General features: G+C 43.2%; 1 protein-coding gene across 1 annotated transcript in view; it reads right to left on the bottom strand.

Annotated features, from left to right (window-relative positions):
- Positions 1 to 8,977: 8,977 nt before the first annotated feature.
- The window catches only part of LOC147439242 (transcription/mRNA export factor), a 32,308-nt gene continuing 27,901 nt past the window's right edge, over positions 8,978 to 13,384 (bottom strand). Inside the window, exons 4-5 of the mRNA XM_086485111.1 lie at positions 9,672 to 9,748; positions 8,978 to 9,591 (exon numbers count right to left, since the gene is read on the bottom strand). Of these exons, the coding sequence (XP_086341237.1) occupies positions 9,518 to 9,591; positions 9,672 to 9,748 (151 nt within the window). The 3' untranslated portion in view covers positions 8,978 to 9,517. The remainder of the gene's footprint in view (positions 9,592 to 9,671; positions 9,749 to 13,384) is intronic.

Below are 13,384 nucleotides of genomic sequence, written 5' to 3'. Positions count from 1 at the left end.
AAAAACCTTTGAGCTGTTGTGTAAACTATCGCGAGTTGGATCAGATTCTTGCTCTCAGTCAGACGAGGAAGAGAAGCAGAGTCCAAAAGGGTCTCTCTCTCTCTCTCTCTCTCTCTCTCTCTCTCTCTCTGTGTGTGTGTGTGTGTGTGTTAATAGTGGTTTCTCAAAGATTAACCTCATGCCTGAGTTCACCATGCAATAGCTTGGCTTGGTGCCCACCAAGAGCGCCACTTTCACTGTCACCTTAGCCGACCAACACAAAGTCCTTAGCCGACCAACACAAAGTCCGCCCGGTCGGAGTGGTGGAACAAGTCCCAATGGTAGTAGAAGACTTCACTTTTTGGCTCGACTTTGTGGTAGTACAACTACCAAAAGTGGATGGGGGTTTCCCTTTGCTAATTGGTAGGCCTTGGCTACGACACACTCGTGCACTTCATGACTGGGGGGCAATGATACAATGTGGATCACTACACCAAGTACAAGGCATAGACAGATCCAACTAGAAAGTGGAGCTGACCCATCCAATAGAAAGTCTTCCCTCAGTATTGCACAACATGATGACCAGAAGACAAAAGCTAAAGAGGTCGAGGAGAACCCACCAGAGGAATAGGTCTTACCCAACGTCCCCGGTGAAGACAAGGAGCTCCTATAATGGTTAGAGGCAGCACCCGACCCTCACTGTTTTGTAGTCCTCACCGAGATGGAGGAAGACACATGTATTGTAGAAGTGGAGTCTCTTGGTCTCGGAGATCCCATCACTCATCACAGGCATGGTAAGAAGTCTCCCCTACAAGGGCAACAAGAAGAAGATTTAGAGCATGAAACTGACACAGATGATTCTTCCCTGTCCATAGGCAAGGCTTCCCACCCCAACGAAGAGTCAGCAAACCAGCTCAAAGAAAAGTAGAGATGACTTGCCTCTGGAGGAACTTCCTTGGAGCAGGAACAAGACTTTCCCATTGATCAGAGTCCTACTCATGATGTGGATGCATTGACCAAAGCTGGCCAAGATGTAGCTGAAGAGTGGAACCAAGGCAACTATCCATACCCGATCAAAGAAGTCAACTTAGGTACTGAAGAAGAGCCCAACCCAGTACTGCCGGCTGCATGGCTCCGAGATCAACCCCAATTACTATATTTAATTATTTATTTTATTATTAGTTGGAAGGATGTCTTTGCTTGGTCATACAAAGACCTCACAAGACTTGACCCGATTTTGGGAGTTCACCCCATACCACTCTAGGACAATGCCAAGCCTGTGCAGGGTCAGACATACAAGCTCAATCCTAAGTATGCACTAGCAGTCAAAAAGGAAATTGATAAGATGTTGGATGCATGTATCATTGAGCCCATTGAAAATACACAATGGCTTTCTCCAATGCTTATTGTACCTAAGAAAAATTCAAACAAGATCAGGGTTGTGTGGACTTCAGAGCACTCAACAAGGTTACTATCCCTGATGGATTTCCTACCCCCTTCTCCAAGAGAGTGTTGGAAGATGTAGCCGGACATGCTTTTCTCACCTTTATGGACCATTCTAGTGGCTACAATCAGATGGCCATTCTAGACGATGACAAGATCAAGACAACTTTTATTACTCCATGGGGAGTTTTTGTCTTCAAAAGGATGCCCTTTGGACTACAGAATGCACCAGCTTCTTGGAATAGAACAACCTACATTGTGTTTGAGCCCTTCCTCATAAGTTTCTGCGGATTTTCATGGACGACTTTTCTCGCTTCTCGGGCCAAGGCTGTGCAAGTCCAGTCGAATGCTTCCAAGAGCACATGGAACAGTTAGCCCTCATTTTTTCTTGCTGTAGAGAGGTAAATCTGAAACTCAACCTGAATAAGTGTCATTTCATGGTCACACGAGGCACTCTATTAGGTCACACGAGCTCACGCAACCTCCCTTCGGCGGGTCTCGTTCGCTCTTACCTACAACGGGTGAATCCCATACAGTTTCTCAAGCTCATTCATGTGAGTATGTGTGTACGTACCTAAGTACGTGTGTGTGTGTGTGTGTGTGTTGCTCTTTTAAAATAACATGAAGTAATGGACTTTCTATCCAACATGATGTCAGTTGGATTATATTTTATATAGGATATGATCAATAGGCACGTGGCCAAGAAGCACTTAGCTATTTTTAGAGAGTGTGAAGTGAGAGATCTCCCAAATGGAGGCCTTTGAAATTCACTTATATCTATGGAATCTCCGGATGGTTTTCAATGAATGCAATAGGAGGGAATCTCGCAAGAAGCAATCACTTTTGTTTAATGTGCTATGCATATAGTCACTCATATTATTAGATGCAAGAAAAATTCCCCTTAAAAGCATGAGAGAAAAATATGCCATTGCTAAAAAAATGGAACGGAGACTTTGCATGGTTAACCTTTTTGTAGCCTAAGATTACTCTCTCTAATCAACAACAGCTCACCATAGCAGTAACAAAGTATGGCATGCATAGGTGGGTAGGGAATGAAGAGTCCTTGCATGAAGTAGTAAGGCTTAAGAAATCCCACTCTATCCCCCTTTGTTTGCTTTGCTCATGTCGTAGCTGAATCTCAAAAATGCCCTGTGATGTAGTCTCTATGCCAATAACCCAGTGCTTTGGGTCATCTCTACAGGCTCGAACAATCTTTGCATGTTGTAGTGCGACCCCTGTTTGAAAATTGGTAGGTGGTACTGGAAATTTTGTGAAAGAGGTATGTGAGTTGTGACTACCATCCTCAAGAAACAGACTTCCCCCTACTCTCAAATGCCATAAAAATCACATCATGTTATTTTTTTACTTTTGTCCATTCTTGATAGATAGAGGATACACACATGTATATCTGATTTGTCTCATAGTCTAACTTTGAGATCTAATACTCGTACCCCAGTCAAGATAAGACTACAAAAGATAAGAATGGGCAGACAATTAAAGAGATAACATAAACTGCACTGGGTGTTTGTGAAAGTCAAGATACATTTAGTACGGCATGCATACGTGCATAGGGAATGAAGAGTCCTTGCATGAAGTAGCAAGGTTTAAGAAAACCCACTCTAACTCCCTTTGCTTGCTTTGCTCATGTTGTAGTTGAATCTCTCAAATGGGCTCATGATGTAGTCTCTGGTGGCTAGTAACTTGGTGCTTACGGTCATCGACAGGCTCGAACAATCTTTGCATATCATAATGCAATCCCTATTTGAAAGCGATCAATGGTACTGGAATCTTTGTTGAAAAAAGTACATGAATTGTGACTACCATCCCTCCATTGGGGTGTTTGGGTGACTGAAAGAGAGTCTCTTTATGCCTAAATCTTTATCTCGAGATCTTTATAAGAATCAACCTAGTCTCTGGTCTCTCGACTCTAATGTGTGGGATGTCTTGTGGAAAGGGTTGTAAATTGGACCCGTATGCTCTCATATGTTGGGCATCTACATACATAGTGCACCTCGCTCTCCATCCATCCACCTTTATATGCAGTGCAAGTCCTTTGGTCTGATCATTCAATCAAGACATAGTGGATTCAAGTGGAAGATATGGGTGGGGCACATGACTGTGGAAACTGGGATAGTTGGTTACAAAGGAAAAGGTGAATCAATGGAGCTTGATGCCGATATGCTATTGTAGATGTAAGGAAATGGTGATGAAAGGGAGCTTAGAATGTTCTCAAGCTATTTAGTTTTTGTGGACTGCAATGAGTATTGGTACCATATACCATCGATGCAGTCTGCTACACACATGCATGCTACTATCAATGTAGGCTTCTACACACATGCACACCCCACAAATAAATCACACCCCCTCAAATCAACATAATTTGATCAAAGATTGTATGTGAGTGGTTGTAACCAGCATCTGTGCAAGGAAAATGACCATGAAACACTATCAATGTTGTAGCTAGTCATTACTCTTCTTAGTTGTTCTCATGATCTCGACCTCTTGGGACCATGGCATATCTCTCTCTCTCTCTCTCTCTCTCTCTCTCTCTCTCTCTCTCTCTCTCTCTCTCTCTCTCTCTCTCTCTCTCTCTCTCTCTCTCTCTCATAGGTGACATGGTGCAAGGCGAGGCATGCCTGTTTTGCCTTCTGCCCCCGGTTCTGAACTCAGCCTATCATCCAATCAAACTATTGACATCCAAAAGAGACAGCTAGTCTACACATGTAAATTGATGGCCATAAATGGACACTATGAGGCGAGGACTTTTATAGTTAGTGTGAGGGGTGACGGTGTGTAGGAATTATGTATGATTCTTCATAGGAAAGTGTGGGTAGGTTCTCGCCACTATTTGGGCACAAGGGGTAGAGAGCTTGGATTGCCCTGACAAGGTCACCCCTAAAGGTAGGGTATGTGTGGAGAAGTTCGTACAATGAGACGCTTTTGTAGGCGGTCTTGGTCTTCAAAATCTCCTCAGCTTGCAATGATGTTAACCTGTGTAGCCTTCCTTGTGGCAGGGCTTGGGCCTCCATGTCTTGTAGGGATTCTGTCTATGCTTGCTTTTGATGGCATAAATGTATATAGTTGCTCTGTCTCTTCTTCTTCCACTATCGGCTACACTTGATTGACTCTTTAGGTTGTCTTGTAGGGAGAGATTTTTCTATGGGCAAGGATAGGTTCTAGTCCATTGTTTGAGCTCTTGTGAGTACTCTAGTAGTGCTTGAGATTTCTTGAGCCAAAGTAGCAGATGAAGGTGAAGGGTGAGGAGTGAGGACATGAGTGGATGGTGAGGGCAAAGTGCACATAGTGGGCTCTTATGAAGCAAGCAGAGAATTTACCGAGATCATATTGAGAGAAGAAGACGGACATTGCTTGGGACAGTCTCTCAAATAGTGATCTTTAGCATATGGACAATGTCTGCACGGTGGAGCTCCTTCTGGTAGAGAACATCTAGTTTGGTAGTGACCATATTCACCACACTTATAGCACATCAGTGGACAATTGGCCTCCCAAGGGTAGGTAGGGCATGGAGGGCGCGGTGCCGTTGGGGCGGAGACTTGGTCTAGGCTAGGGATAGTATAGAAGCTCTGGATCACAGAGCCACCATAAGGGGGCATACTAGGTACATTGGGAGATGGTAGCAATGATGGAGATGTACTAGGGCCGAAATGAGTAGCCCAAGGTGAGCTGGTAGAAGGGCCCATGGGGGCAGCTCTCATGTGCATGGTCGAGACCAAGTTTTGTGCAGATGATGGACACCCTTCAGATGGTGGAAATACTTAGCTTCATGGCCAGGTTTACCACAAAACTAACAATGGACCATCATGGGACATTCTTGATGCGGGTGGCCAGGGTTGTTGCAGTTTCTGCACCATACTTGGGCCCTAGCCTCTTGCTGTGCTTTCAGTTCCTCTAGCTCCCTTTTGAGTTGTGCCACCACATCTGGCGGCTAAGATGACCAAGCTGATGTTGCTAATGACGTCTTTTCATCATGTAGTTCCCTTTGTAGCTTAAGTGTTTCTAACTCTCTTTTGAGAGCCACCAGGGTGTCGGCAGTAATGTCATTCATAAGAACAGTGGGCAAAGAGTTACCTGATGAGCCGGAAAATTGTAATCTAGCATTTTTTATTCTGGCGGTAGCGGCAACAAAATCATCCATGGTAGCTTCAGCCTGCAAGGTTTTACGAAGCTTCTATTGAGTTGAAGCAGGCAAAGCCTTCTCCACCCACTTCTTGATCATGAAATCTCCTGGTTGTTGGGGTAACTTGGCTACCAAGGATCTAGCCTGGGTCATCAACTCTGCGAAAGTCACCCCAGGACCCAACTCCAAGCTTTCTAGTTGGTCCAAGGCATTCTCCCTATAGTCACCCGATTGAAACTCAAGAGTGAAAGCCGCTTTGAGGGCATTCCAATTGGCAAAGTGGCCGTCTGCAAACTGACTATATGGTGGAAGGAAAAAGCATCGTGTAGGCATCTTCTCCGTTTAGTCCACGGCTTCGACAGAGTGACAAGAACCGCCTCACATGGTCGACAGCATCCTCCGGAGATAGTCCCTTAAAAGTAGGAAACTTGATGTTGACCCTTGAGAGAAGGTTTGTCGATTCCTCTGCAACTCGAAGATGATGTCCTCTAGAGCACATCCACCAAGGTGGCCATGCAAGTTGAGCTCTGTGTAGCCCTGTGGCCCTGCTACACAATTGTTTGTAGGAATCAAATGAATGTAGACCTATGTGAAATAAAAAATCATAGTCTAAATGTCTAAGATTTTCCAAAATAGTAAATTAATAACAGCCCTCCATGTAGAGAAACAACTTTCCTCATCTGTGAAAATAACATGTATATCAAAAATATGTGAAAAGAGGCCTATTCCAACACAAAAGAAGCTGAAAATGTCAAAGTAATAAAAAAGAATCGTATCATATACCATAGTTCGTGACAATGTAAATGGTTCTATCATTGTCATTGGTTCCATATAAACCAATTTTCATTACTCAAATCTTGAAAATAGTATGGTTTTCCATATATTTATTCTTAGATGTGTGTTTATTGTATAATGCAAGCACACAAGGGAACCCCTTACAAGTTGTCAAGAGGCTCAGAGTATTAGCTTATTCATGGTCTTTAACACTATAAGGATCAGGAAATTTCTATGGTTTTAGCACACCCAAAATAGTGATGTTCTTTTTAGACAACCTTTCTATTAAGCTTATGTAGGGATCTCCATGCTATCTTCTTCCTTATTTTTCTTATGCATATCAAAAAATTTAGCAAAGTTAATATAAGAGTTAAGAAGCCCACCTGTGTTTTGGTTTTCTTTGGTCCAAAACCAAGTAAAGAGATACAAAGCCCACCTTTATTTTGGTTTTTTTTTTGTCAAAACCTAAGTAAGTAGAAGCCCCAGCAAATGTTTATGGTTGTTTTCAAGAGTTCTAATCGTTCTCCACTCGTCTTTAAAATCTCAAGAATCTTTGCTCAATAGGTTCTCTCTCCATCTCTGCATTTATGCTCATGGGTTACAGTTGTGGTACCTCATTCTCTGCACATCACACTTCAATGATGTGGCTTTGGATAAACCAAATTTCCAATATTCTACTGGTTTTTTTTTAAAATAGTGTCATCTATTTTGGTTCACTCATAAAACCTGATAGACTTCTTATAAAGAACAAGACTCACATTCCTCTTAGTGAGGTATGTATGTGTTTATCAACATATATCCCTTATTCTTTTGTCCTACATTGATCATTCATTAGTAGGCACCACCAATAGGGTTGCTTCATCCACTTTACTTTTTATTCCACTTAAATTGACTCTCTCTTACTAGGGTTAGACATTCTAGAGAGAGCATAGTAAAAGTGCCAAGAATTACAACGATGGCAAGAATGTGCATTCATGATTTACTAATGGGCAAAGGATAATGCTGTCTCAATAATGCCTATGAATTTCACTTTGGAATTTGACGTGATTTTACAACATTAGAATGGCATGAAAATGGGTTCCAAATGCCTTCAAAAGTAAGCTAGAAGGCTAACTAGAAGGGGGAGAACAAGGGCTAGTGGGCATACTTGTACCCCGAGGCACCAAGAGATCAATGGGGCATGTCAAAAGATGAGCACAATGGCTGATGGGGGCACCCTAGGTAGAGTGTGGAGCAAGTAAACCCATCCTCCCCCAAACTCACTCCTTTCCATCTACAAAGTGGGTCTCCTTTCCCAATGCACGCTAACTCGGGTGGCCATCGTCTGGTGTCGACATCTTATCTTTTCCTCTACTCTTTTCCCTTCTCAAGGTTCCATATCCACGAAGCTCTATTATGCAAAACCATGTATCTAATCATAAAATATGAGTTGGCGATCACAAAGGAGATGGAAACCCCACGAGAGAGAGAGAGAGAGAGAGAGAGAGAGAGAGAGAGAGAGAGATGGTCGACATATTAGAGCGCACAAAATGAAACTTCTCTCTATTAATATATGGCTCAATACAATGTTTATAGACCGTCCACCACACATACTCCCAACCTCTCATCCTATGTTGTACACAATGCATGGTCTAAGAGTCCTATACACCTAGGAAGATTTTATTCATGTACTATGAGTTGCAAAACTCATATTCTTCATCCACAAAGCTCTCTACAATCAGTATGATATGGAATTATGGAGCAATCAATCTCCTTAATCTAGGAGGAACATTGTTACAAGAACAAGTACATTGATTAAGTCTCTCATATAGAGAGCATTAAATGAATACAATCATTTCAGAGAGGGGTCTACTTCACAAATCTGGGCACTAGGTCTTTAAGAGGCCTAGTGCCCCATAAGTGGAACCCCTAGAAACCTAGTGCAGGTTTGGGGGGGGGGGGGGGGGGGGGGGGGGGTTTACACAAACACCACTACTTGTAAGAAGAGCATGGGAAACTCCCCTATGTATAACAAATGGCTTCATTGTTTAAGTAGATTCCCTGAAGTGTGTGCACAAATGTACCTTTTCCTTACGTTACAATCGTCTCACGTATTTCCACTATCCCACAAAAAATGATGATTTGCACCTGTAGAGATTTTAACCCTCCATTTACCTGTGCAAGTGGACCGATCCCTTTCTTTTAGCATTTGATGCATGGACTACAAGTGTTCTCTTCCTTGAGCGTTGTTATCAATGTGCACCAAAAGACTTACTCATATACACATAATTCAAGAAAACTATTTCAAACCATGGCATGTCAATTCAAAATAGAGTGAAGGTGGGGACCACTACCCCAAGTATAGGGTCACACTGAAGTTCCCAAGCTCTTCTGAGAGAGAGAGAGAGAGAGAGAGAGCAAAATAGAGTGAAGGTGGTGACCACTAGCCCAGGGTCACACTGTTTTTCTTCCACCTTTGCTTTACATATTAATTGGATGAGCAGCAATGCGGCACATGGTGAGCTATCGGTACGACATGATTACCTAAATTAAATGTGATGTTTAAGGATGATCAAATTTTAGCAATACAGTATCTCTTTCTTTAAAAAAATGTCTCCATCCTAAATTAAGAATTTTATAAAGACTTTGAAGTACTCATTAATGTTTGCTCAAATATGACACAGATCAAAAACCTGTATCTACCTTTTATTTCATTTATTACTGGCAAAAAGCGAAGGACAACTTGAACAGAAAAGCATTCCTTTGTTAGACACTTGTACAACTACTTTGGTTTCTTAGACTTAGTACAACTCTTCTTTCCCTATTGTAGAGCAAACAGAGCAAAGAGCACAGGCAGACAGTTGATGAAGTCTAAATTTTTGGCCTCGACATCGGTTGATAATTACGAGGCCTTGGAATCTGTTTTCGACCTTTCTCATTAAAGCCTGAATGCCCAAAGCTCTGAAATATCGCTACTCTCCAGGGACAACAACCTCATCTTAGCTCGCCAAGACACATGGCATAATCTACTCCATCTGCACTTACATTGAAAAGGCCTCATGTGCTTGCTTCTTCTATCTCCAGCTTTGCCAGTGGTGAAGACGTTGTCCACCATAAGAGACAGGATTCCCATGCCAAGCCTAAAATGCAAAGATGAGCACCAGAGACTGCTCATCTCATTCACGAACACATGGTGGCTCTCATTTATAAAGCAGCAGATAAAAGAAAGCTTCGTATGCGTTGTAGTAACTCTGCTTTCACAGTGTCAGGTACTGATGCTGTCAACAATCAACAACTGAAGAATCAGACGTCAGCTAAGAAATCGTACATAGGAAAATATGGATATCTTCTTGATTACATCTTCCTTTGGGGGTGATTGTTCGAATGAGTTCGTCGAGTGTCACATCTGTTCTGCCTCTTTTTCTAGTAAAAGCTCTGCATTAACAATGACAAGTTGAACAGTTTCTAGTGGGAAAACAAATTGAACACCCGCATGCATATACATGACAGCCCCCCCACAACAACCCCCCAGCCCCAGTGCGCCTCCAAACAGGACCCCAACAGACCTACCATGCAGATGTGTTAGCACACTTTGAGACACTTTCATTGGACACTTAAAGTCATGGAATTAACCAAGATACGTAGGGGACAGTGTGGCTGCTTCTCAACATTAATGGTACTGCAAAAAATGGCGATTCAACACCACTTTTCTTGCAATCTTAGCCACCACCCCTGCATTCGTGTCTTTATTGCAACTGTGTTCTCTGGAGAGGGAGAGCTTTAACAACACCTGCAAACTTAAGATTCTCCCCCCTCTGGGAAGGCTCCTGGTCTACTATTTGCCTTGCTCATCCAAAAGCTCAAAACCCAGGCTCCAAGGTTTGAACACTGTAACTTCTCCATTGTAATGTCACATGCGTGATGGTTTTTATGTCATGAACTCTACAGCACCTTTTCCAATCGTAATCGCCTTGGATGGAAGAGCAAGAGATCCTGGCCAAAACTCCATTTCTAACACCATACTGTTTCCTCCATTTTCTACCTGACGTGGTTACTTTGGATGAAAGAACCAGGGAACGTGGTCAAAGCTCCATTTCCGATGCCTGGTTGCTGACAATAGAAAAGCAACCAAGAAGGGTCCCCAGATGCATAACTGCCACCCAACGCATAAACACCATGCAGTTCACGATGCATGGTGTTTATGCCATACTGTTTCTTCCACCTCCACCATGCCTGGTCACTGACTATAGAAAAGCAACCAAGAAGGGTACCCAGATGCATAACTGCCACCCAACGCATAAACACTATGCAGTTCACGATCAATCAAACATGGTCTGCTTGCATCCCAACATGGTTAATTATCTTTCATAAATTTTACAGTACAGACAATAAGCCCAAGGTGTTGCAATTCTTAACAAGGCACTTGTCGAGCTAGAGAAGAATACGACGTACGTAGCCAAACTGAAGGGGTAACTGGCAAAACCGAGAAGGCTAGACAAGTAGCAACAGCAGGAGGTGAACCATGTGGGTGGAAACGCAAGGAAAATTTAGCAAACCCATGCCACAAGCAGAGGCCACTACACCAGTCATCACAAAACATAATCACTCCATGCCCCACACTAAAATAAAATGCAGTCCTTCTGACAAGCCATAGACATTGTGAAGGAGGCTCCAACTCCTCTTCCAGATCAAATGAGAGGGCAGTACCAAAGAGTGAGGGACTCTGGCCCCCGACCAGTCTCCCCATGGGCGACTCAACTGCTGAAAACTTCACGCATACCACACACACAACCACCCATCCAAACACACTCCCCCCCAAAGCAAATGTGTGAGTGCGCAGAAAATAAACAAAAAAGCAAATGAAAAAGAAGATAAAACAAGAAAACAACATACACAAAAAAGGGGAGAGCGCATGACAAGAGAGCAGCAGCAATCGGGAGAGGTGGAGGCGTCAGCAACATTGGCGGCGTCTGTAGCAGAGCAGCTGCAGCATTGGTCGTGACGATGACATTAACGGCGGAGTCAGCCACTGATGGTGGCAACAAGCATCACTGTATGATGTCTTCCCTCTTCCGAACAAAGTGAAGCAATTTCCCAAGAGATTATGATTGTGACAGCTAGCTGTCACAGCTGATGATGTGGCATGACCCTAGGCACCTTAATGGGATAGTAGAGGCTGACAGGGACTCGGGAGAACACCCAGACGAAGGACCAAAATCTGACGTGAGCAGCCCGTAAATTGCCGTTGGATTTGCAGAAAAGGCACCAGAGTTTTAGGGCCATTGCATCTACGAGTGCCACTCCACCACTCCGTGTCTACTATGTAGAATCTCTCTCTCTTGCAATTTCAATTGTGTTCAACACTAAAAGTGCGTTTCAATTTTGTCTATTATTTGGCGCATGGTGCCCGCGTTTGTAACAGTGGTATCAGATCAATCGTTTATTCAAAAAAAAACGTCCTTCTAGAACACACAAGATGCCACTTTTCAATTCTAATGAGTAAGTGCAATCTCTTGTCGACGAACTTCGCCACATACTTTCGAAGCATCCTCGACAAAATTTGACTATCCTGCAGAACTTTCAATGATTCCTGAATTTTATGCTACCGCTTGTCATGCCTCAGATCTTTTATCCTCTAAACGACACGGGCTATGGTCTACGGAGCATTTTGTTGTAGATGGAAACCTTTGAATGACGCAAGTTGCGGTCTTGGGAGCATTTGGTTGCATATAGAACCCTCTAAACGACGCAGACTTCAAAATGGGAAGCGTTTGATTGTACCTGGATGTCTTTACGTTAAATGCATGCACATGTGAACTTTGTGTCATTTGTAAAGCATTTTGTGAAGCATATGATCTGGTGCATCAATCGTTCCAAATTGGATGAGATTGCCTAGGTACATGGTCTTAGTGCATCAAGGCACTTGCTAGAGATCAATGAGATGTGGATGTGATCACTATTACTGCTACGCCAAAATATCAAGAGCTCCAATTCAGAAGAGATGACTGGACGAAAATCTGATTGTCCCATTCTGTAAGAAGTTGCACTTCAAATAAGGATGTCAGGTAGCTTCAAGCAAAAGTACTTGAAAGCTTGCATGTCTGTAACCGGAGGGCACCATGAAAAGAAAAGACTACAATAGACTTTTAGCACTTCAAAACAACTATGGGGGGGGGGGGAGAGAGAGAGAGAGAGAGAGAGAGAGAGAGAGAGAGAGAGAGAAATGAAATGAAATGTACTATTAACGTCTTCAAAAGGCCAAAATGACCTATGAGACCAAAAGGTTACATGTGATGAATCTAATACCAGATCTGGGTACAAAAAGTACAAAGAACTGAAAAGAAAATAGTGGGTAGGGGTGGGGTGAAAGCTGATACAAAGGGAAGACAAAGGGTGAGCTGATACAATGGAGCTCTCTAATAGTCAAGGCATCATATACATATACATCAGTATCCGGGACGGTTCCTATGTCGTGCCAGTATGGTATGGAGAGAGAGAGAGAGTCCACATGGTAGACATGGAGTGGCAGAGTTCCACTCCCTGATCACTGGCCCCAAAATCATTGTGCCCCTTCTCTTAAAGGCCCTTGGCCCAAAAGCATCAGGAATGAAAAGCTTGGCCTCAAAAGCACCAGGTATGAAAAGCATGCGACCATAGGGTTGTTTTCGCAAATCGCCGACCTGTCCGTACAATGTGCCACGTCATCATGGATTTTCGTAATTCACGAACAACTGCCACATCAGCATGGTTTCTTGGCCCCTTATACTCCAAAGTTCGGCCACTTTGTATCTTTATAATGGTCCCCTATTTAGTTGGGTTGCCACGTCACCAACTTGTGACAATGTCATAACAAGTTCCATGGCAAGGCTCCAAAGTTGGGTTGCTCCTCCACGCCAAGGCTCTTCAGGCACGACCTCGCTCTGATAACTTGTCAAAGTGGACGATGCGGAAGCGTAGAGACCAAGGGGAGAGAGAGAGAGAGAGAGAGAGAGAGGAAACCAATAGCTCTGATATCAATGTAATAGAAATGGTCCATGAACTTTGAGAATAGCGGAATTAGGAGAATTAAAG

Source organism: Adiantum capillus-veneris, chromosome 16, assembly GCF_014529385.1.
Source record: "Adiantum capillus-veneris isolate H3 chromosome 16, ASM1452938v2, whole genome shotgun sequence".
In the NCBI taxonomy this organism is placed as follows: domain Eukaryota; kingdom Viridiplantae; phylum Streptophyta; class Polypodiopsida; order Polypodiales; family Pteridaceae; genus Adiantum; species Adiantum capillus-veneris.
Note: the sequence above shows the minus strand (reverse complement) of the source record. Positions and strands in the feature narration are given on the sequence as shown.